Source organism: Eschrichtius robustus, chromosome 12 (genome assembly GCF_028021215.1).
Source record: "Eschrichtius robustus isolate mEscRob2 chromosome 12, mEscRob2.pri, whole genome shotgun sequence".
Taxonomy (NCBI): Eukaryota; Metazoa; Chordata; class Mammalia; order Artiodactyla; family Eschrichtiidae; genus Eschrichtius; species Eschrichtius robustus.
In genome coordinates, this window is record NC_090835.1 from 61,718,984 (window position 1) to 61,744,838 (window position 25,855).

General features: G+C 35.3%; 1 protein-coding gene across 1 annotated transcript in view; it reads right to left on the reverse strand.

The window, feature by feature from the left end:
* KHDRBS2 (KH RNA binding domain containing, signal transduction associated 2) overlaps window positions 1-25,855 on the reverse strand; it is a 731,890-nt gene that overhangs the window by 1,894 nt on the left and 704,141 nt on the right. The window contains exon 8 of the mRNA XM_068558149.1: window positions 23,105-23,163. Within this exon, the coding sequence (XP_068414250.1) occupies window positions 23,105-23,163 (59 nt within the window). The remainder of the gene's footprint in view (window positions 1-23,104; window positions 23,164-25,855) is intronic.

A 25,855-nucleotide genomic window follows, 5' to 3' on the forward strand; every position in this document is an offset into this window, starting at 1 on the left:
AAATAAAGAAAAGTTTCTTTGATGTACTGGAAGGGAAAATGGATCTTGTTTGCAAGCTAGAAAGTGCCTTGTCAGCCTTATAGAATATGAATTTTACACTTTCTCTATGAATAATCAAGAATATGTCAGTGCCCTCATCCTCTGGAGGTAAAATCTACCCCATTTTATTACTTTTTTTTAGCAAAGGGAATGCACCACTTTTTGCTTCATTTGTTCTAGAGTGTTAAAGATCCCTGGGTTGCAATCTATGAGCTTTAGGAGCTGCAATAATATAGATTTCAAGTTTTCCCAGGGGATGGAAGTCCTGGATTGTTTCTTAGATGCTGAATGTTCCTGCAAAACAGTGAAACAACAGCAGGCAGAGTGACAGCCATACCTGCCACATCTACCCCCAGATTTGTCGGAACTTTTAAACTGGCATAATCTTGGGGACTTGCCACAGAGCAAATGTGTTTAATGAAAACTCACTGACTTGGTTTTATTTGACTTTATCTAAAACTCCAGGGCAGCAAATTGATGGACTAAAACCTTACATCTTTTAACTGTTGACCAACATTAAAATGGGGAGTGACACTGTTCACTGCTGTATCCCCAGCACCTGGAAAAATATGCAGTGCATAGCGGATCACATAATCCACTAAATGTGGGAACTAGGAGGCATAAAGAGCTTCCAATGACAACCTTAAAAACACTAACAGTTGAGCTGAAGAAATTCAACATTAATTTTAAAAGCTTTATAAATAGGAATCTTATATACTTGTTATAAAGTCAGACTTCTTACTCACTAGGGTTAGTTAGCTAAGTATCAAAAGTATTTCACTATTAGATTCAATGAAACAATCATAGCGGAGTCCTATTACAAAAAAGTGTTAAAACTTTTTTCATTGCACAAAAATATGCTCTTTCATAATTCTCTACTGGTATGTGAACTAATACTATGCTCTTTCCTCCTTGCTGAAGGCTAGGAAATGGGAAATACTATTAGCCCAGCATAATAGTGATACTGAGCAGGGCCCTGTGGGGCTCCTGTGCACAAAAGCCTTTTGTGTCCCCCATTTCTTTGACTACAAGAAATAGGCTTCATTCAGCCTCCATGGCCTTCACTGAGTTCCAAAGGGCAGATTCAAGCAGTTGTTAATTAGGGAAGGGAGAGGATGCAGAGACAAGGGTGAAATAGTCAAGAAAAACAATAGTGCAGCTTTGGGGCAAGGTCCTAGTTCCCCATCAAGGAATACACACAACAATATATTTGAGCTGTTTTGCAGATACTGAAACCCCCACTAGGTGGAAGAAGTTAATGGTTAAAGATGGTATGCTGCCCACAAGTACATAGACCCCAGACCAGTTGGAACCTGAAGGTTGATGATGTTGACTCCTACTTACCTCACCACCAACCAATCAGAAGTATGTCCACAAGCTGATCACTCCCTCTTGGAACCATTACTATAAAACTTCTCATTACCCTCTCCAAGTTAGTACACACAGTTTTGAGGGCATCAGCCAGCTGTTGCCCCCTTTGCCTGGCAAAGTGATAAAGCTATTCTTTTCTACTTCACCCAAAACTCTGTCTCTGAGATTTAATTTGATGTTGGGGTACAGAGGCTGGATTCAGCTTCAGTAGTAACCAGAAAGGCAGCTAAAATGAATTCCTAACCAGGAAAAGTAAGTTTTAGATTTTCTAAGATTCCTTACCATTAGCAGAGGAAATCAAGGATTAATTTCACTTAATTCAGATCTTGGGCCCATTGCTTACATGTTCTCAATAATAATTGAGATCAGGGAAATACTATTTCTATTTGTGCCAAATTTCCTTGGTCTATATTTTTCCTAATATCATAATGTTTATATTTAGACACACATTTAGTCACCACATTACAATACATGCCAGCTTCTCTCAGTGAAGTTATGGTCTTTGTGTCTGGACTGGAGAGCACTGACTTGAATGTTTTTCCTTTGTCATGAATCATATAGTGTGCCATTGAGCCTTGTGTGGTCAGCTTCTGCTCACCAGAAGCTCTTGGATTACTTCAGAGATAGAAGTGATTCTTAGAAATCCAGAGGGATTCTAACTTGAGTCCATCATGGAACCTTGTACATAGGAATAGACAAATCATCATAAAGTCTTAATGATGGGAATTCTCTAAAATGTGAAGTTATAAAGGCCCAGGAATGGACTTAGAATTTATCTGTCTTCTTGGGCTTCGACTATTCAGCAGATAAAGTAGATTTAAATGTTTTAGGACTTCATACAAATTTTGGAGTCCTGGCCAAGTGTTTCTTTTCCCATGAAGGATGTCATTAAAAAAATCATTACAAACAATAAGGTTTAGAGATCTTTCTTTTTTACTTTTGGAAAATGATAAAGGAAGTAAGATTCTCTCAATATCAGGTTGATTGTCATCTGAGAGGCACTAGGTAGTCTATGCATGCAAACGGAGCAAATAAATACATTATTCCTTAGAGAAGGTGCAAAATAAATGTCTGTCAAGTTGGACATTACTGGAATGGTTTACAGAATTGTGGATCTGGAAAAAGCAAATGAAGATATGAAAAATAGAGTTCAACTGACTTGATTGAATTTCCATTTCTGGGTTTCCCAATCCAGATTTTAATGTACCATATGGTATATGAATAGGAAGGAAAGGGGTCAAATAAAGCATTCATTAGATAACATTTTCTTGTTTTTTCTTCACTAAAGATCTCCTATATGCCAGTCCTTGTATTAAACCCTGCATATGAAGATAGTTTAAGGAGCCTTAAGGAGATCACAGGACAACACTAACATGAAATGTCATAGATTACAGCACAATTGTAATTGATATTTGAAGAAAATACTGAGGAAAGCATAGAGAAGGGAGCTACTAACTTCCATCATTCAGTTGAACTTGGATAGAACTCTAATACTGAGTCATTTCAAAGAAGTAATTTTCTGAGCAAACATATGGCATAACTAAGAATTCAGGTACTGTTTAACCTATTTAAGAGAACTCACATTCTTTAAAAACTTTCCTGTATTAATTATTTTGTATCATCTGGCCTGGTTTTTTAAACTGGATTCTAAGATCTATGAAAGGAAAGACTTTCTACAGTGACAAAGAAGTAGTAAGGACACCATAAATATCTGTAAGCTACATATAAATAAATGATGTTATTAACTAAAAAGGAATTTAAAAATCAGTTATGCAAAATAAGTAAAACAGGACTCATTCAGAAACACATTGTTAGAATTAGGTTATAGTGTTTTATATATTTGAAATATATCAATATTTCTTTTAAAAAATTATCCCATCTCTGGTTTTTTAAACTCAGACTGATTTTTTTTACCCAGTTCAAGTTTTACAGAATGCCTAGTGTGTAATCTCCATTACATGTTAATAAGCATCATTGAGGAACATTTTACTTTGATAAAAGGGTGTAAATTACCCAGGTAACTCTTCTTGTGCATTAAATGTTACTCTAGTGACTTATAAAACTATTGCATCTCAAATACTCTGTTCTCAGCAGAATCAGGACTATTAAGTGGCATTTATTTCTCAATGTTCTCTCATTCCTGCCATGGGACTAGGTACTTTGGGGAGTATTCAGAGTGGGAAAGAAAAATCTTGATGATTTTTAAACTTGCAAAATGGTGTTTTCTGAGTGCCCCAGAGATACTATAAACATTGAGGTTGTTGGAGGGAAAAAAATGAAGCACAAGAACAAGGCACCAATTTATGAAAAGTCGGCATTATTTATCTGGAAAGTAAACTTTTAGTGCTTATCTGTCTCTCTGGAAGTAGGTTTAACATGCCACCTTCAAAATAAACTAACTTTAGAGATAGTTCAGAAAGGACATAGGGTGTCATAAAGATTACTGAGGACATAGCTCTTATGCTCACACTTTGCTAGACCTAAATAGCTAGTTGTTTATATTTCTGAGATCTGAAAAAGAATCTCAAAGAAAAATTTTAATCACACTACAACAAAAAAGGACAGCTCTTGCTATTTATTTTTCGTATACTGTAAACCAATTTGCAAAAAACACAACTATTTTAAGAAATCTAAATTAATCTCTACTATTACAATCCACTAGTGTCTTTGGTTTTAATCATTTAAGAGCATTACAACAGGTTGATTAAAGTTCACACTGGCTCTGAGCCACTCAGTTTGTTGGGCTCAGTTAGGTTTCTCATTTCTTAGAGGGATATCTTTCTATTTAAAAGCATATTTCAAATATTTAAGTACATGTTGCTTTATGGCTATTTATTCCCAAAGAGAATATGTTAGGTTAGATGTTTTGTAGTTGCTGTTGTAACTCACTAAAATAACAATGTCTATTTTCTTTAATTTTAAAATACTTATCCTACTAAAAAAATGAAGATACTTACTACCATTACACCTTCTAGGTGTCAAGCATAGTGCTAGGCATTTTATGTGTATTATTAGCTAATAAAATTTTCTTCCATGATGGGTGCTAATGTTGTCTTCCTTTTAAAGATGAGAAAACTATAGCTCAGAAAGTTTAGTTGTTGGGAAAACCCAGAATTTTTATTTGTAATTGTCTCACCATCTTTCCACTACCCTTTTTATCTGAAAGAAGCTCCTGATTTCCACTCTCATTTTCCTTTTCTTTTCTTGGATAGAAAATAAGACAATTTATTTTACTCCCTTCTGATTATATAATAATTGGTGATTCCAGGACTTCTCTGGTGGGGCAGTGGATAAGAATCTGCTTACCAATGCAGGGGACATGTGTTCGATCCCTGGTCCTGGAAGATCCCACGTGCCACAGAGATACTAAGCCTGTGCACCCCAACTACTGAGCCTGCGCGCCTGGAGCCTGTGCTCCACAAGAGAAGCCACCGTAAGGAGAAGCCCGAGCACCACAACGAAGATCCAACACAGCCAAAAATAAATAAAATTAAATCTTAAAGAAATAATAATAATAATCGGTGATTCCAACAACAAACAATTGATGAGCTAAATGAGGAGATTGTAGCTTTAATTTTGTTAGTAAAAATGTAGGCTGCTTGAAGTGAATTTGCTAAGGTGCAAATCTAGGTGTTTAAAGTGGAAGGCAGGGTTAACTGATCTGCTCTAAGCATTTTCAGATATTAATGGAATATTAGAACCTAATGGTTCAACAATTTCATCCACACAATTTGTATTGTCACTATATGTAATTGCAGAGTTTATTGTTTTAAGATGCAAAGGGTAAAACAGAATAGTACTGAAGGAGAAATATGGATGATCAACATTTCTCTTCAGAGATGAACATAATGAGTTATGTTCTAAGAAGAGTGAAATTTCAGTTCTCTATCATTTATGCTCTCTGGAAATTCAGGCAGCATCTGGGAAGCAATTACAGCTATTATCACTGTCACAAATTTTTAATTAGACATTCCCTGTTAGAAACAAGTAACACTTGAGATAACCCATTTAGAGAATAATACAGGACTGTACTCCATTCCCAACTCTGGAATTTTAAGACACACATGACAGGTACTCAGTAATTACTTATTGAATAAATTAATTAAATTTAAATATTTTACATCTTCATTTTGTACCCAGAAAGAAAACATAGACCTCCCTCAGATGGATCCCTTCAGTTTGAATGGAAGTCCCATGAGTCCTATAGCCAGGCATGCTTTTGAGTTCTAGTTCTGCCTCTTTCTTGTTGAAAGGCCTCTTTGGCAAGTCAGCAAGTCTCTTCATCTACATACTGATGGCACATTTTAATTGTCAGAAATCATTCTGAGCTTCTGACATGCATATCTAAATCCCTGTGAGACATTTCCTCAAGTGTATTAAACTCAACTTTTTTCAAAACTAAACATCTTTTCCTCCATGCTACTTAATACTCTAAGTTTCCTATTTTAGTGAATAATGCTATTACCTACAACTTTCCTAGTTATACATCAAAAACCCTTGACATCTTCTCAATTTTGCTCAATAGATATAAGCGATCATCAAGCTTTTTCTTTTCTTCCTTAATATGTTTCACTCACCCATTTCTTCCTATCTCCACTAATCCTATTCCATGGCAAGCCATTATCCTCTTTGCCCAGAGTACTCAGCTACCTTGTTATCTTTTGTGTTTTTCCCTGATTTTAAGCATATATACATATATATGTATGTATATATGTATATATATGCCATAATGTATGTGTTCTATTGTACATATGCATACATGAGTATATATATATTCCCTACTGTGTGTGTGTATATACATATGTGTGTATGTATACATTCCCTACTCTTCCTCACCTTCTTGAGAGAGGAACTTGTCCAAATACAATTGATTAGGCCTGTTCAGTTGCTCTTGTAGCATACTCAAGATCAAGTCCAAATTTTTTAACAAGGAATTCCACACAAGGCCTAACATGGTCTGAACCTTGACTTCATTTTAGACAATTAGAGTTGATGACTTTGGTGATCATCTAAAGTACAAGTATTCTATGTTGCTTATTGAAAAAAAATTCTTGTGTTTCAAAATACAAGTAATGTTGCTGATAAATTTAAGACTTTAAAATCTTTTTCTCAAAAGGAAGGTCATCTTATTTTTGCATGGAAATGGACCAATTAGGAGAAGGTACCAGTGAAACAAACCAGTTAAAGGTTTCAAGTACAAAAGACCCAAACTTTAGATACCTGTTAAATTTTGGCAAATGAATGATTTCACTTTGTTTAATATACTGAGAAAAAGGTTACATTTTCCCTAACAATGAGTAAATGCTTATTGATTAGATTTTTTGATCACTCACTATTTTGATTCATTTTAAGAATGATGATGATTTCTGGTAGTGCTCCCACAAGCCAGAGATGGGTTGGGTCTTTGGGACTTTTGAAGTGCTTCTCTTGGTTACTGGGGAATTTGTCCTAAATACCAAAATTTTCCTCAGAAGTGGTGAGATCCATTTTAGTCCTTGAAGATATTCTTAGGTGAAGTCCCTAAGCGGCTTTTGAAAGTATGTATTTCCAATTGGCTATCTGGACCATGAAACAAATAAAATCTATCTCCAAAGTCCAAGCTTAACATAAACAACAAATATGAATGTTTAAAATGTGGTACATATTGAAAATATAAATGGGTAAATTCAGAAAGACAGTTGATAAATATATGAATAATCTATAATGAGGAACATTGTAGAAACTTTGAGAAAAAATTCTGAAATACATTTGTGGCCCAATAGTTCGTGCTTGATATTTCTCTATTAACTTAAATTCAGCACAATGGAATGTGTGTCTGTGGCCATGGCTGGTTTTTATAATATGAGAATTAAATCCTCTTCCAGTTTCTTTTTTCAGTCTAGATTTGTAAATCCTGGGGCCATTTTTCTTAACTTTACTGCATTTTTATACATACCCTTGTTTAGTACCCCCAAACTTATTTCATGTATATACCTAATTTCCAAATAACAGCGTGGTTTTGCAATTTTATCTTCTGTGACTAAGATTAAGTTATTTGAATTACTGCTATTCTGTAAGCTCCAGGAGGGTTAAAAAAATGCCCAACAAACTTAAGGCTGTGCCAAGAAATCATTCCAAGTAGTTTAACATGCAGTGAGTGTTTTTTACAAGCTTGTATATCCCCCGGTGAGGCCACCACGATTTGAAATAAGACTCACACTGTAATTTAAATATGCTGTGATTAGTATAACTCTCCTCTCTTTGGTGGTGGTGCTATTTATTTTTATTTTATTTTTTAATTTATTTTTTTACTTTTTATTTTATATTGGACTATAGTTGATTTACAATATTGTGTTAGTTTCAGGTGTACAGCAAAGTGATTCAGTTAAATGTATACATATATCTATTATTTTTCAAATTCTTTTCCCATTTAGGTTGCTACATAATATTGATCAGAGTTCTCTTTGCTATACAGTACGTCCTTATTGGTCATCCATTTAAAATATAGCAATGTGTACATATTAATCCCAAACACCCTAACTATCCCTCCCCTTCACCCATCCCTCTGGTAACCATAAGTTCACTCTCTAAGTCTATGAGTCCATTTTGTAAAAAATTCATTTTTATCATTTTTTTAGATTCTGCATATAAGTGATATCATACGATATTTCTCTTTCTCTGCTGGACTTACTTCACTCAATGTGACAATCTCTAGGTCCATCCATGTTGCTGCAAATGGCATTATGTCATTGTTTTTAATGGCTGAGTAATATTCCATTGAATATATGTACCACATCTTCTTTATCCATTTCTCTGTTGATGGATATTTCAGTTGCTTCCATGTCTTGGCTATTGTAAAGAGTGCTGCAGTGAACATTGTGGTGCATATATCCTTTCAGACCATGTTTTCCTCTGGATACATGTCCAGGAGTGGGATTGCAGTGTCATATGGTAGTTGTATTTTTAGTTGCTTAAGGAACCTCCATACTGTTTTCCATAGTGGCTGCATCAATTTACATTCCCACCAACAGTGTAGGAGGGTCCTCTTCTCTCCACACCCTCTCCAGCATTTGTTGTTTGTGGATCTTTTGATGATACCCATTCTGCTGGGATGAGGTGATATCTCATTGCAGTTTTTTTTTTTGTTTTTTTTTGTTTTTGTTTTTTTTTTAATTTTTTTTTATAGCTACTTTTATTTTTATTTATTTATTTATTTTTGGCTGTGCTGGGTCTTCGGTTCATGCGAGGGCTTTCTCTAGTTGCGGCAAGTGGGGGCCACTCTTCATCGCGGTGCGGGGACCGCTCTTCATCGCGGTGCACGGGCCTTTCACTATCGCGGCCCCTCCCATTGCGGGGCACAGGCTCCAGTCGCGCAGGCTCAGTAGTTGTGGCTCACGGGCCCAGCCGCTCCGTGGCATGTGGGATCTTCCCAGACCAGGGCTCGAACCCGTGTCCCCTGCATTAGCAGGCAGATTCTCAACCACTGCGCCACCAGGGAAGCCCCTCATTGCAGTTTTGATTTGCATTTCTCTAATAATTAGTGATATTGAACATCTTTTCATTTGCCTCTAGGCCCTCTGTATGTCTTCTTTGGAGAAATGTCTATTTAGGTCTTCTGCCAGTTTTTGATTGAGTTGTTTGTTTTTATGATATTAAGCTGCATGAGCTGTTTGTAAATTTTGGAGACAAATCCCTTGTCGGTCACATCATTTGCAAGTATTTTCTCCCATTCTGTGGGTGGTCTTTTTGTTTTGTTTATGGTTTCCTTTGCTGTGCAAAAGCTTTTGAGTTTACTTAGGTCCCATTTGTTTATTTTTGTTTTTATTTCCGTTACTCTGGGAGACAGATCAAAAAAGATATAGCTGCGATTTATGTCAGAGAGTGTTTTTCCAATATTTTCCTCTAAGAGTTTTACAGTATCCAGTCTCACATTTAGGTCTTTAATCCATTTTGAGTTTATTTTTGTGTATGGTGTTAAAGAATGTTCTAATTTCATTTTTTACATATAGCTGTCCAGTTCTCCCAGCACCATTTATTGAAGAGACTGTCTTTCCTCCATTGTATAGTCTTGCTTCCTTTGTTGTAGATTAATTTACCATAGGGCATGGGTTTATTTCTGGGCTTTCTTTCCTTTTCCATTTTTGTGCCAGTACCATACTGTTTTGATGACTATAGCTTTGTAGTATAGTCTGAAGTCAGGGAACCAGATTCATGCAGCTCCATTTTTCTTTCTCAAGATTGCTTTGGCTATTCGGGGTCTTTTGTGTCTCCATACAAATTTTAAGATTTTTTGTTCTAGTTTTGTGAGAAAATGTCATCGGTAATTTGATATGGATTGCATTGAGTCTGTAGACTGCCTTGGGTTGAATAGTCATTTTGACAATACTGGTTCTTCCAATCCAAAAACATGGTGTATCTTTCCATCTGTTTGTGCCATCTTCGATTTCTTTCATCAGTGTCTTATAGTTTTTGGAGTACAGGTCTTTTGTCTCCTTAGGCAAGTTTATTCCTAGGTATTTTATTCTTTTTGATGTGATTCTTTTGTTTCCTATTGAAACAAACAATAGAATTGTTTCTTGAATTTCTCTTTCTGATCTTTTATTGCTTTTGTACAGAAATGCAACAGATTTTTGCATATTAATTTTGTATCCTGCAACATTACCAAATTCATTGATGAGCTCTAGTAGTTTACTGGTAGCATCTTTAGGATTTTCTATGTATCGGATCATGTCACCTGCACACAGTGACAGTTTTACTTCTTTTCCAATTTGGATTCCCTTTATTTCCTTTTCTTCTCTGATTGCCAGGGCTAGGACTTCCAAAACTATGTTGAATAAAAGTGGTGAGAGTGGACAACCTTGTCTTGTTCCTGATCTTGGAGGAAATGCTTTCAGCTTTTCACTGTTGAGTATGATGTTAGCTGTAGGTTTGTCATATGTGACCTTTATTACATTGAGGTAGGTCCCCTCTATGTCCACTTTCTGGAGAGTTTTTATCATACATGAGTGTTGAATTTTGCCAAAAGCTTTTTCTGCATCTATTAAGATGATCATATGGTTTTGATCCTTTGATTTGTTGATATGGTGTATCACACTGATTTCTGGTTATTGTAAAATTCTTGCATCACTGAGATAAATCTCATTTTATCATGGTGTATGACCCTTTTAATGTATTGTTGGATTCAGACTGTTAGTATTTTGTTGAGGATTTTTGTGTGTATGTTCATCAGTGATATTGGCACGTAATTTTCTTTTTTTGTGGTACCTTTGTCTGGCTTTGGTATCAGGGTAAAGGTGGCTCATAGAATGAGTTTGGGAGTTTTCCTTCCTCTGCAATTTTTTGGAACAGTTTCAGAAGGATGGGTGTTAACTCTTCTCTAAAAATTTCATAGAATTCCCCTGTGAAGCCATCTGGTCCTGGACTTTTGTTTGTTGGGAGTTTTTAAATCACAGTTTCAATTTCAGTGCTTGTGAATTGTCTGTTCCTATATTCTCTTTCTTCCTGGTTCAGTCTTGTGAGATTGTACCTTTCCAAGAATCTGTCCATTTCTTCCAGGTTGTCTGTCTTATTGGCATACAGTTGCTCATAGTATTCTCTTATAATCCTTTGTATTTCTGTGGTGTCTGTAGTAACTTCTCTTATTTCATTTCTAATTTTATTGATTTGAGTCCTCTCCCTTTTTTCTTGATGAGTCTAGCTAAAAGTTTATCAATTTTCTTTACCTTTTCAAAGAACCAGCTTTTAGTTTCACTGATCTTTGTTACCATTTTCTTCACCTCATTTATTTCTGCTCTGAATTTTATGATTTCTTTCCTTCTATTAACTTTAGTTTTTGTTTGTTCTTCTTTCTCTAGTTGCTTTAGGTGTAAGTTTAGGTTGTTTATTTGAGATTTTTCTTCTTTCCTGAGGTAAGATTTTATTGCTATAAACTTCCCTCTTAGAACTGCTTTTGCTGCATCCCAAAGGCTTTGGATTGTTGTACTTTCATTTTCATTTGTCGCCAGGTACTTTTTGATTTCCTCTTTGATTTCTTCAGTGATACATTGTTGTTTAGTAGCATATTGTTTAACCTCCACGTGCTTGTGATTTTTACATTTTTTTTCTTGTAGTTTATTTCTAATCTTATAGCATTGTGGTCAGAAAAGTTGCTTGATATGATTTCAATTTTCTTAAATTTACCAAGGCTTGCTTTGTGACTAAGCATGTGGTCAATCCTGGAGAATGTTCCATGTGCATGTGAGATGAATGTTTATTCTGCTGCTTTTGGATGGAATGCTCTATAAGTTAAGTCCATCTGGTCTAATGTGTCATTTAAGGTCTGTGCTTCCTTACTGACTTTCTGTCTGGATAATCTGTCCATTGTTGTAAGTTGTGTGTTAAAGTCCCCCACTATTACTGTGTTATTGTCAATTTCTCCTTTTATGGCTGTTAGTATTTGCATTATATATTGAGATGCTCTTATGTTGGGTGCATAGATATTTACAATTGTTATATCTTCTTCTTTCATTGATCCTTGATCATTATGTAGTGTCCTTCTTTGTCTCTTGTAATAGTCTTTATTTTAAAGTCTATTTTGTCTGATATGAGTATTGCTAGTCCAGCTTTCTTTAGATTTCTATTTGCATGGTATACATTTTTCCATCCCCTCACTTTCAGTCTGTATGTGTCCCTAGGCCTGAAGTTGGATCTCTTGTAGACAGCATATACACATGTCTTATTTTTGTATCCATTCAGCCAGTCTTTGTCTTTTGGTTGAAGAATTTAATCCATTTATATTTAAGGTAATTATCAATATGTATGTTCCTATTGCCATTTTAATTGTTCTGGGTTTGTTTCTGTAGGTCTTTTTTCTTTCCTTCCTCTCCTCTCTTGTGGTTTGATGACCATCTTTATTGTTGTGTTTGGGTTACTTTTAATTTGTCTGTGTGTATCTATTGTAGTTTTGGGGTTTGCTGTTCCCATGAGGTTTTGACATAGCAGTCTATATATGTACAAAGTTTTTTAAAGTTGCTGGTCTCTTTCCCACCTAGAGAATTTCCTTTAGCATTTGCTTCAATGCTGGTCTGGTGGTGCTGAATTCTCTTAGCTTTTGCTTATCTGTGGAGCTTTTGATTTTGCCATCAAATTTGAATTAGAGCCTTGCTGGCTAGAGTATTCTTGGTTGTAGGTTCTTCCCTTTCATCACTTTAAATATATCACCCCACTCCCTTCTTGTCTGCAGAGTTTCTGCTGAGAAATCAGCCAATAACCTCACGGGAGTTCCCTTATATGTTATTTGTTGTTTTTCCCTTGTTGCTTTTAATATTTTTCTATGTCTTTAATTTTTGTCAATTTGATTGCTATGTGCCTTGGCTTGTTCCTTCTTGGGTTTACCCTTCCTGGGACTCTCTGCTTCCTGGACTTGAGTGAGAGTTTCCTTTCCCATGTTAGGTACATTTTCAGCTATTATCTCTTCAAGTATTTTCTCAGGACCTTTGTCTCTCTCTTTTCCTTCTGGGACCCCTATAATGTGAATATTGGTGTGTTTATTGTTGTCCCAGAGGTCTCTTAGACTGTCTTCATTTCTTTTCATTCCTTCTCCTTTATTCTGTTCCATGGTAGTGATTTCCACCATTCTGTCTTCCTATTCACTTATCCGTTCTTCTGCCTAAGTTATCCTCCTATTGATTCTTTCTAGTGTATTTTTCATTTCAATTATTGTATTGTTCATCTCTGTTTGTCTGTTCTTTAGTTCTTCTTGGTCTTCGTTAAATATTTCTTGCATCTTCTAGATCCTTGCCTCCATTCTTTTTCTGAGATCCTGGATCATCTTCACTATCATCATTCTGAAATCTTTTTCTGGAAGTTTGCCTATCTCCTCTTCACTTAGTTGTTTTTCTGGGGTTTTATCTTGTTCCTTCATCTGGAAAATATTCCTCTGCTATTTCATTTTTTCTAACTTTCTCTGATTGTGGTTTCCATTCTGCTGGCTGCAGGATTATATTTCTTCTTGCTTCTATAGTCTTCCCTTTGGTGGATGAGGCTATTAAGAGGCTTGTGCAAGCTTCCTGATAGGAGGGACTGGGAGTGGGTAGAATTGGGTCTTGTCCCTCTGGTGGCAGGGCCCTGTTCAGTAAAACTTTAATCCACTTGTCTGCTCATGGATGGGGCTGTGTTCCCTCCCTGAGAGTTGTTTGGCCTAAGGCAATCCAGCACTGGAGCATGCAGGCTGTTTGGTGAGGTTAATGGTGATCTCCAGGAAGGCTCACACCAATGAGTACTTCCCAGATCTGTTGCTGCCAGTGTCTTTGTCCCTGCAGTGAGCCACAGCCACCCCCCCACTTCTGCAGGAGACCTTCCAACACTAGCTGGTAGGTCTGGCCCAGTGTCTTATGGGGTCACTGCTTTCTTCCCCTGGGTCCTGGTGCACACAAGACTTTGTGTGTGCCCTCCAAGAATGGAGTTTCTGTTTCCCCAAGTCCTGTGAAAGTCCTGAAATCAAACCCCACTGGCTTTCAATGCCAGATTCTCTGGGGACTCCTCCTCCTGTTGCTGGACCCCCAGTCTGGGAAGACTGATGTGGGGCTCAGAACTTTCACTCCTGTGGGATAACTTCTGTGGTATATTTGTTTTCTAGTTTGTGGGTTGCCCAAGCAGTGGGTATGGGATTTGATCTTATCATGATTGTGCCCCTCCTATCATCTTGTTGTGGCTTCTTATTTATCTTTGGATGTAAGGTGTCTTTTTTTGGTAGGTTCCAGCATTTTTTTTGGTCAATGGTTGTTCATCAGTTAGTTGTGATTTTGGTGTTTTTGTCAGAAGAGGGTGAGCTCACATCCTTCTACCCCACCATCTTGAGCTAATCAGCTGGTGCTATTTATTTTTAAACTGTCTAGTCTGTTTAACCCCTACCCTGCACATTTTACATGTTATCATATTTAATAATAGCTTGATTCTATGTGTACTATTGCATTTCTAATTATCACCCTTTGATTATCATCCCTTACAAATTGCATATGTAGTTTGAAATTTTAACTTATATTTTATTCTTGACTCTGCTGTACAATATCTTGCTGCTGTAGACAAATAAAGGTAAGCTCTTAATATTTTAAATTAAGTATGTAACTTTCTTCTCTCTTTGGAGTTAAGATCCCATCTAAATAAAAAGGAAATAAATAACCCAGTTAGAAAGATTTCCAAAAAAACAATGGCAAATGATAATTGGACACAATGTAGAAGCTTCTCTGACTTGCGCCAAAAACAATACTTCAATTATTGTTGAATAAAATTCTGAATCGATCAAAACCTGCAGAATTCGGTCATAGACCTTTTCTTTTGAAATGCATGTAAGGGCTTTATGAGAAATAATGCAAGGAAGAATAAGAATGATGATATAAAATAATATTTTATGATCCTCTTCTCAAAGAAGTCCAATAACGTCTTTAATTCAGTGAAGACAGTGGGCTTGGTGTCATACCTTTGTAGACAGAGACTGAACCTGTAGTTTCTGGATTTCCTTACACACGCCACCCCCCACCCCCACTCACAACATCTGTCATTTCTATACTTGATAATAGAAATGAGCCCAGATTGTATTCTCAGACCAACTACAAGTTTTGGGAGTTAAAAATACAAATCAGACTTTAAACTCAGCAGAATGCTACCTTGGCTGCTTGACCAGCTCTGGCTCCCTCTGATTTTGCCCCACAAGCCTCTGCCTGCTTTCTCAGATTGGTGCCCTCATCTCAACACCTGTGTGAAAACAATTTTGGCCACCTTTGTCCCTGGTTACCACAAGGTAACCTTTAAACTCTGGAATTTCCTAGAGTAATTGGAGTGTCTTGGTTATGAATGGTGGACCCCTCTGACCACACCTGACCTGATAGTTTATGCTAACAAGATGACTCAGGATGGGGGGTGGTCATGCTAGAAAGACCAACTATGAGATTAGAGGGTTTGGGCTTTTGCCATGTGATACCAGCCCACCCTGGGGAGGATAGAAGGCTGGAGATAAGATGATCTAATCATTCATGCCTACATAATAAAACAATGATAAAAAAACTCTGGGCACTGAGATTTACATAAACTTCCCTGGTTGGCAATACTTTTGATTGCTACACATCAATGTTGCCTGGAGGATAACACTGCCCTGAAGGTTTTGAAAGCTTCACATTTGGGATCCTTCCAGACCTTGCCCTACGTGTCTCTCCCTTTGCTGGTTTTGCTCTCTATCTTATTGTTATAATAAAGTTAACTGTAAGTATATCACTTTCCTTAGTTCTATGAGTTATTCTGGCAAATTATCAAACCTAAGTAGGTAGTGGGAACCTCCAAATTTGTAGCCAGCTCGTCAGAAGTAAGGGTGACCTGGGGTAACCCAAACTTGTGTCTGTGTGTAAAGTAAGGACACTTTTGTGGAGAACTGTGCCCTTAACTGGCGAGGTTTGGCCTGACTCTGGGCACCCACTCTAGTCTCTTTGTTTGCTCTTCCTGGTCTTCTCAACAACCTGAATCTTAGCTCTCTGCCCATGACTGGACCTATCCCTGCTGGAACTTCCAAACGCTGAAAGCCTCCTGGGTGTCTGTCAGTCCCCTGAGACTGAGGGGGCTGCCCCTGAAATCTTCCTTGACAATGACCAGACACCAGAGAGATTGACCTAATTTTTTTTTCTTCTTCTTGGCACGTCTTACAACTGAGCTAAATGTTTGATAAGGTACCAGTATAAGTAATTTGTTCAATACAAAAAGACATCAGTTATTAGTCATCAATAATTATAATTACATTTTCAACTGGCATAGTTTTTCAGCAGTTCATATATATCAGTTCCCATTGAGTCATTCAATAAATTATAACATATTTGATAAATGAAGTGTAGCACATTTATTTCAGAACAATGTATCTTAGCCTTTTTTTTTTTTTAATCCATGCCCTCTTTTAATAAACATAAAATCTCCCTAAACTCTGGAAATTCTATGAAGGTACACTAAGGTGGCATAGCTCCTGTATATATATCTTCCTAGTTGGTGTATTTCCACGTTGGCAAGAAAATGTTCTCCCAGCTTTTAATTTTGTACTCTATACTTTGTGTTTCTTAAAAAAATTATTTTTGTACATTCAAAATACAAATCTATATCATACTGAATGTATTTTTTGTACATGATCAGTTCATTCCAAGATTCTGACAATAAATCACTCAACTTTTGCCTCCCATTCAGTTAAAATGATTGTATTATTAACTCAGCAGAAAGTTAAGTAATGAAAGAACTTTCCTGTGACTTGATTTATTGGCTCAAGAGAGTTGTTAAATGCATGTGGATTATAATTTTTTGTGGACTTTCGATTGGGTGAATTTTAGACAAAATCAAATTTGAGATTTAACTGTTTAAACACACTTGTTCAAAAAGGCACTAAGTTTGTTCAAAAAAGGGCTATATTTTATTTTCCATTATTTAAACTTATAGTTGTTTTTTTTTTTAATGAATTTAAAATGCCTGGTTCTATAACACAATGTTTATTTATAAAATCTCCACTGTTCTAAAAGTACACTGTACATAACTTGTGTGTTGCCTTCAAGAATGCAGATGGCTGGCACAGTTTTGACCTTTCATATTAAGACTGTAGGCCGCTTATCAGCATGCTCCCATGTATCCATCTAAAACTTATTCTCAACCAGAGCATCCAGGAAGACCACCCAGGAACTTTTAACTGATGCCTAGTTCTCATCTTCAAAGATTATGATAGAACTGAATTGGGATGGTAACTGGACACTGGTATTTCTTCGAAATTCACCAGGTGATTTGAAAATGTATAATTAAGGTTAAGAATCTCTGATCTAAAATACTGAAACGCCGATTCCAGTATTACCTAAAATTGTTGAACTCAGGAGTGCATGATTCAAAATAAAATTGAAACCACTGTTAAGTACATCTAACTTCAAATGAGCAATGCAAGCAGTGAAGTGGTGGTGCCTTGCTCATTTTGGCTGTTTCTTGCTGAAGCAAGATAATCTGAATTTATTATCAAAACTAGCAGGATTAGATATCCATTTCATTGCAACCTCTGAAATAGTAAAGAGCAGAAAATTAGCTTCTCCTTAAGGTAAGTTTACAACTGGATATTAAAATACTTCAGAAGCACAATTTCTTTAGTTCTTCTTTCATTAAAAATAAAGTTTAGGGCTTCCCTGGTGGCGCAGTGGTTGAGAATCTGCCTGCTAATGCAGGGACACGGGTTCTCACCCTGGTCTGGGAAGATCTCACATGCCTGCGGAGCAACTAGGCCCGTGAGCCACAACTACTGAGCCTGTGCGTCCGGAGCTTGTGCTCCGCAACAAGAGAGGCCGCGATAGTGAGAGGCCCACGCACCGCGATGAAGAGTGGCCCCTGCTCGCTGCAACTAGAGAAAGCCCTCTCACAGAAATGAAGACCCAACACAGCCAAAAATAGATAAATAAATAAATAAGATTTCATTAAAAAAAATTAAAGTTTAAAAATCTATATTAAAAGTTAAATTGAATAAATCACAGTGATATTTTTCTCAATATTTCTCAATAACAACTTCGATATTAATCCTATGATAAATACTTTGTATACACTACTATTAAAAATGACTGATAAATTCTTGCCCATATTAAGAAAACTCATCTCCATTTGTAAAATCAATTTCCTCAAATTTCTATTTCTATTTACTATTGCAAATGAACTGTGTTTGCTCTTGAATAACACGGTGGCATGATTGCCAGGTAGCTTCATTTTCCTTTGCTGTTTTCACAGCTTAATCAAAGCAGGGCTTATTTTCACATGGGGATAATAATTATTCCAGTTCCTCATCACAAAATGAATGCATTTGTGTTCTGCAATCAACTTGAAGTGAGGCACTCAAATGCCCTAGAATAGGGTACAAAAATTCTTTTTGCTTTCATTCATTTCAAGACAGTGTATTAATATTACCCACCTTGATTCCACATACCTGTCATCTAAAATGTCACTACAGAATAGACCTATAATTAGCTCTTCAGTTCATACATTAAATACATTTTAATAAACAGCTCTCTTCTCTGAGAAGAGAATATTAGTGTCCATTCTTAGCTATCAATCTCAGATTAGAGGGTGTTTCTTATTTGAAGTATTGATAAGACAAGCTGATCTGTGCACCCTTATTGAATTATGAGCTATTCAGACTTATCCAAAACAATTATAATGACTCTGATAAGGTAGGAAATATTTTAAAACTGCAAAAACTGATTTGGGATTTCTGTAAGTCAAATATTCATGTTCCAAAATGAAGTTTAAGTTATCAGAAATTTAATACTTAAATATTAATTTAATAATAATTTAACATCAATGAAATGTTTAATAATCATAATACATTAAATAATATAAGTAAATTATTTTATATTATATTGTATATATGAAGTAAATATAATTGTATCATATTTTCATACTAATATTTATTTAAAATACTTAATATTTAAAATTTTATATTTACATCATTGTAAGAAAATGGTTTAATATTCAATATTAAATTGTACAAAAATAATTTGAATAATTTAATTGCAATGAAGCCCAAAGGGATACATGATATTCACAGAAGTCAGCGTATTTGTTACTTCACCATGAATTATGGGCCCAAAAGAGACAAATACAATTTCCATCTGGTGACACATGAAACATGATGTATAAAGATTCAGATTGAAGTGTCACACTGAATGACTGGATTTTTACTTCTACTGGTTTATTTCAAACTATTTTTGAAGGAATCCTGAATGAGAGATTCCATCCATGAGTCTTTTGAATGCAGGATACAGTTCTTCTGGAGAGCATTCCCTGTTCCTCTCCCACAGCTCTTTCCTCAAGCCTGAGCAGCAGAGGAGGTTCTGGGGCAGCTGATTGTGAGCCTCCTCACATACTAAGTCTGGGTGTTGCCAGGAAACTGAGAATTGGGGCTGTTTGTTTTATAAAAATACAGATCTGTATCCATGACACAACCAAAATGTAACAGAGAGGAATTAGTAATTTAAAATATAAGTGAATAAGCAGAGATGCAAGATTTACATTTTGGAGTAAATGTTATTAATTTAAAAGATTGTGCACAGTTCATTAAAGATAAGCTACAAATGGATACTTGTTAACATGTGAGGTATGGAAAATTAGTGAAAAACATCAATCTATAATTGACATGAGTGGGTCCTCAAATCACTGCTCCACATGCATATTTAAATGTTATCATCTGCCCATTTGGACGTGACAGGCTGAGCAACCTATGGAGCAAGAATCCTGAACCTAAAGTTCCCTTTACATAATCACCTAATACCAAAATCTGAGGGCATATAATGCATATTAATTTAATTAGGCTTTATGATGCTGAGCTCTTACTATTTCTCATCATTTGACTTAGTCCTTTTTCTATTTTCTGTATAGAATATGGGAACATGGACACTCCCCAAATTTAAACCTCATGACTATATGGATTGACATGCAAGCAGTTTCTTTATTTTCTGGTCATATAAAAGGAGTGTCCCTATTCAAATATACATATTTATGGTTAATTATAATGGCACATATGAAAATATATTAAATTCTGCATTTTGTCAAGGTATTATCCTAATGATTAAGAACTGAAAAAAGAAACTTTTATTTTATGGTGGAAAAATCTTATAGGAATTTTTATAAAGCAGTCTATATTGTGTTTTCTTTTTAAATAAGATGTGTATCATGATAGACTTAAAAATTGGTAAAATATATAACAGTAAAGAATGAGTAAATATAGGAGTGTAATTTAAATTTCCTTTTTTAACCTAAATTTTCTGTAGTGTATGTGTATTATTTTTAGAGTAAGAAAAAAATAACTTATTTTTAGATTAATCATACCTATGTATCCACTTAGATTTCTTAACACCTGTGGCAAAAAAAAAATTTAAAAAAATTCTCAAAATATATAATTACTTTCACATGTGCATCATTTAAAACAGTCGCTTTTGTTCAGAGTTCCTGACTGCATTCTGTGGCCCAGTGTAGCAGAGATGAGTCACAGTGAGCAGAGAGGATTATGGGGCAATGGAAGGGGCCCTGGGCTGCTGGTGGAAGGGGCCCTGACTTGTGAGCAGCCTCCTTGCTGAACTCCACTGTTTTCTATGAGCTGCACCATGAAAAAATGTTGCAACTTGTTGTTTAGATTTATTTGCCTCTGTCCCTGGAATGTCACCTCCTGACCCCAACAAAATAAATAAATAAATTCTTTCCTGAATAATTACCCTTCTGACATGAAAATCAAGAAGTGCTTTCCAAATCAGAATGCGTAGACGGCTGATATACCAACACTTACAAAATGAAACCATCTTGAATGTGAAGTGTATTCTTGAATTAATGCTTGCTCAATGATGCCAGAAAATGGCCACAGGTCCTGGTGGCCAAAGAAAAAGTCAAGACCCTAAAGCGAAGTCTACTTGTAGGCATAAATGTGTCTAATCTTTCAACATTAAGAATATGGCCAATTTGGCTGAAATTTTAGGTAATAAAAGTTATTACTTAAAAATTCCTGCCTAATATAATTCTTACTCTGTCCAGACAGTCAAACCACTATCCACATTTTATTCATTACTTTATTGAAAAGATTTATCAACTGCTTTCTGTGTGCAGAGAATTGCTTGTTGGTAAATTTTAATTTAACCCAGAATGAAAGCTAGTGCTTATGAGCAAGTGTAGCTTATAAAGTGATAGAGCTTGTTTGTCTCTAGACTTGACAGCAGCAGAAGAGCTAAACACCCAGGAAAGCACACAATAGGTGACAGAAGTGAGCCCAGCTCTCCTTACGATGACACCTGCATCTCCATTAGAAGGTCTGAGAAGTAATAGTTTGTATTCACACATTTTTCCCTATTGCCTTAATTACATGGCATTAACATTTTAAATGTAAATAATTGAGAAATAGATGGCCTACATGGGAAAAGAATCTAAAAAAAAAAAAAAAGTGGATATATGTATATGTATAACTGATTCACTTTGCTGTACACCTGAAACTAATAAAACATTGTAAATCAACTATACTCCAATAATTTTTTTTTAAAAAAACAAGAAAGAATAAAGAAATATGACAACTAAATGCAATGTGGTACTCTGGATTGAACCGTGGGACAGAAAGAAAATATTGATGGGAAAAGTAGTAAAATCTAAATAAACTCTGGAGTTTAGTTAAAAAAATAAAAAAAGAAATCTCATACCCTATTACCAACTATGCAGTCAGATATCATCAAACTCATCCCTGCCATTGATTTCAGTGCATGTAATTCTGTAAAGTAAAGCTCATAGGGGATTTTTCCTCAAATTTATGTGCCATGTGTAAAAAACAATGTATTTTGCAAATAAAAATTCCATTTAAAAAAGTGATTTATAAATAATAATATATCTTCTCATTAGAATGTAAGCTTTAAGTGATTGTTCACTGCAGTATCTCCAGGATTGAGAACAATGACTTATATGTGTTAGCCATTAAATAAATATCTGTTATGTGAGTAATGTTCTCTGACCTTCTACTGAATCACATGGTTTATAGTCTGGCACAATTTTTATATGTAGGAATACGTTTCTCAACAGTAGACAGCAGGAAGCAGGGAGGGACAATATCTATCGTGTACACCATCATATTCCTGGAGACTGACAATACCTTTGTGCACAAAAGACAAATGTGCATTTTTACTATAAAATGGAGATAAAATACTTCAAATTTCAATATATTATAAATAAAAAAATAAGAAAATATATGTAGGTACTCAGCTTATGGATAGCAGCGATTGTGATGGTGGCTTATTTTTATGCTCCTACTTCTGAGTTGGCCTCATGAGAGTCACCAGAGAAGTGACTTGATTTGGTACCTCTGGTTCCAAGGAGGGTGCACTTCTTTTTCTCTGATGTCTGGACCTTCCCTTCCCTGTCCTGATGGAGCACTGCACCTTCATCATGTGGAGCCCTGAACACAGGCAATGTTCATCATCTCCTTTTCTGCTCCTCATAAAGAGGAACAGAGTGGCCTTGGTATTATTTTAATAAAAATCCAGGACTGGGAACATTTAAATGAGTGTTATTTTTCAAGGCAGTCAACTGGTGATGCTGAACATATATTTTCAGGAACCAGAAACTACACTTCTAAGTGATGTACTATATTGATATATCATGGGCACTCAACAAATCTTACTGAATTGTTAACTTTAAGTGGTTTTTAAATTAAACAATGTAATTTTGAAATTAATTTTATAGACTGATATTTTTATTGACTATTAATTCTTATGAGTCAATCATTATTTGGCACTTTCAGGAACTACACATGCTATAAAAATAACTTAAAAGTTACAATTTCTGCCCTTCAAAGTTTTAAAATCTTTTAACTGTATATTATTCTAATGATCATCGTGATAGCAGAAAGACAGCATTGCTGTCTTACCAATGAGTCAGACAATGGACACAGTGAAACATGTAAGAAAGACACTATTCTTAATGTTCACTGTTGCTGTTGAAAGTTTTCTATGATTGTGATAATTGCTTTTGAAATTTTGATCAAAATGGATCTGTCCAATTTTCTGGCACTGGCTCTCTGCATCAAATCTCACCCTGGAATTACATAAATCAATGTAGTCTGGACTTCTGTAAAAACTGGGGGGGGAGAAAGATAGAAGTAATTTCTGAGTTGTCAGTGACTGATGGATGTTTTGATTTCACAGTTTTAGTAAAGTAAAAGTCTTACCGTAGCTGTCATAGGCATCCTCACTTACTCCATGACCATAGTCATAGTACTCAGGCACACTGCAATAGATTTAGACAGCGATCAATGTTACTGTATTCAGGAGGAATCAACCCAAAAACTCATATGGAATTTGAATGCAAAATGTGTGCTAAGGTAATATCCCAAGAATCTCTAGGCATAAATCACATATTTGAACATAAATAATAGTAGAATAATATTCATCAAATAATAGAATTCAAAGAAGAATATTCAGTAAGAAAAATACAGGTTATTGACAAAGAGTGCTATGATTTTCTCACCCCACCTCAGTACGTTATCTTTATCCTCCATTACATAAATCAAATTTCCTCTAAAGCACAAGTATGATACTTCAAGAGAAGAGTTATAAAAGGCCTATTTCCAAGAAAAGTGCTACACAAGATGACAATCTGGTCAATTTGGTGTGGGTTTTAATGCAATTACCTTAAGAAATATACAATTTCATCTTCACTTCCAAACACTGAAATTATATTTATACTGCCTTCCAACTCTTCCACAGTATGTCCCTAGGCTTCTCAAATACATAAGCTATTTCTTCTCACTTAATATCTTGCTAGATGCTTAGCCTAATGTTACCAAGTCATAATTTTTAAAAACACTATACAAAAAGTGGAAATTAATTTAGCTTAGAATTTGGATAATTAATGCATATTTTAACTTTATTTAGGGATCTACAAATATTTGTGATACACTGTATTTTTCACTCAAATAAGCTCATTCATTTAAAGTTCTCTGCCTCATCTATACAACGGAATATTACTCAGCCATAAAAAGAAATGAAATTGAGTTATTTGTAGTGAGGTGGATGGACCTAGAGTCTGTCATACAGAGTGAAGTAAGTCAGAAAGAGAAAAACATATATCATATGCTAATACATATATATGGAATCTAAAACAAACAAACAAAAAATGTTTTGATGAACCTAGGGGCAGGACAAGAATAAAGACTCAGACGCAGAGAATGGACTTGAGGACATGCAGAAGGGAAAGGGTAAGCTGGGACGAAGTGAGAGAGTAGCACTGATATATATACACTACCAAATGTAAAATAGATAGCTAGTGGGAAGCAGCTGCATCACATGAAGAGATCAACTTGGTGCTTTGTGACCACCTAGAGGGGTGGGATAAGGAGGGTGAGAGGGAGATGCAAGAGGGAGGGGATATGGGGATATATGTATACATTTAGCTGATTCACTTTGTTGTACAGCAGAAACTAACACAACATTGTAAAGCAATTATACTCCAATAAAGATGTTAAAAAAAAAAAAAAGGAGATGCCTCCAATGGAATAAAAAGAAAATGTTCAAATTCTTTTACAAAGTAATTAAAGCAATGAATCAAAACCTGACAAAACTGCAAAAAAAGAAAAGGATGGTTCAAATCAGAAACTGATCATATTATTGAGTTCACTGGACTATCTGAAAATAAGATGAAAAGATGTTTAGTTAAATTTCACATACATTCTTCTTTTACTTTACTTTTATTTTTTTCTAGGTTTATTGAGGTATAATTGACAACTAAAAAGTTTTCTAAATGTAAGTTTTACATCATGATGTTTTGATTATATATACATATATATGTTGTGAGATGATTACCAAAATTAAGCTAATTAACATAGAAAAATAAAGTTCTCTGCCTGAACCTTAATTTATAAACTATGTATTTATACATATATATTTACATATATAATTTGTATATATAAATTTATAAATTATATCAAGATATACTAATTCGTCTAAGTATATAAAAGTGTGGCAAGAAAATGGCTTAATATCAAATACCAAATTTCATAAGGGCTGAGGGTGGGTGATAGATGACAAAGCGTTAGGTTGGAAGGAAGAAAGAAAGGCCTAAAATTATTTGGTTGTTATTATCCTTCAAGCCAATCCCATAGGTCTCATTATTTTAAATACTTGAGATTTCATTGATAGTAAGGAAGGAGAAGCAAAAAATAAAATAAAAGTCTGTATATTAGAGATGAAAAGAGAGATGGACAGAAGTTTGGTTATTTTTATCTTTCTGGGAGGCAATTGATAATGCACTAATTTAATTTCAGTGTAATGTAGCTGCGATAAAAAAAGATAACCTAGATTTCATTGCCTAGGATAATTATATACAAATTCTCTAAGAAAAATGTGGTAGTAAGTTTTTCTCCCCATCTTTCTAAGACTTGAGATTGTAGAAGTCTAAAGTCATTGGCTGGTGGCTGGATGTTTATCTTAATAGAAATGATGCAACTCAGTTGAGAACCCTCACATATGTATAGCAAAGTCCTGAAAGTATTTTCACTGATTTCCGGGATGATCAAGAATTGGACGTCATGAGAATGTGATTAACAAGCAGCATTCCCATGTATCAGGATGAAGAGAAAATGAGGGCACTGAGAGCAGCTGTTCCCTGCCTTCCTCACAATCAGTAAATTTCTCATGAGTAAGCCTGATTATGTTTCCCAAAGTGTGTTGTATGAAGATCAGTAGCAACAAACACTATCTAGTAGCATTACTATGTTTCTAAATGGATTTCAATTGATGAAGCTGAGAGGGAAAAAGAACAGTAGTGACAGAGACCATGACAAAGAAGCTGAGTTATTGTCTACCATAAATGATACATAAACACCAAGAGGGAATTTTAACTTTCAAAACTCTAAAAGGGGAAAATGAAACATACAAGACATTTGTAAAATAATGGGTAATGCAAAATAATGGAAGAATAA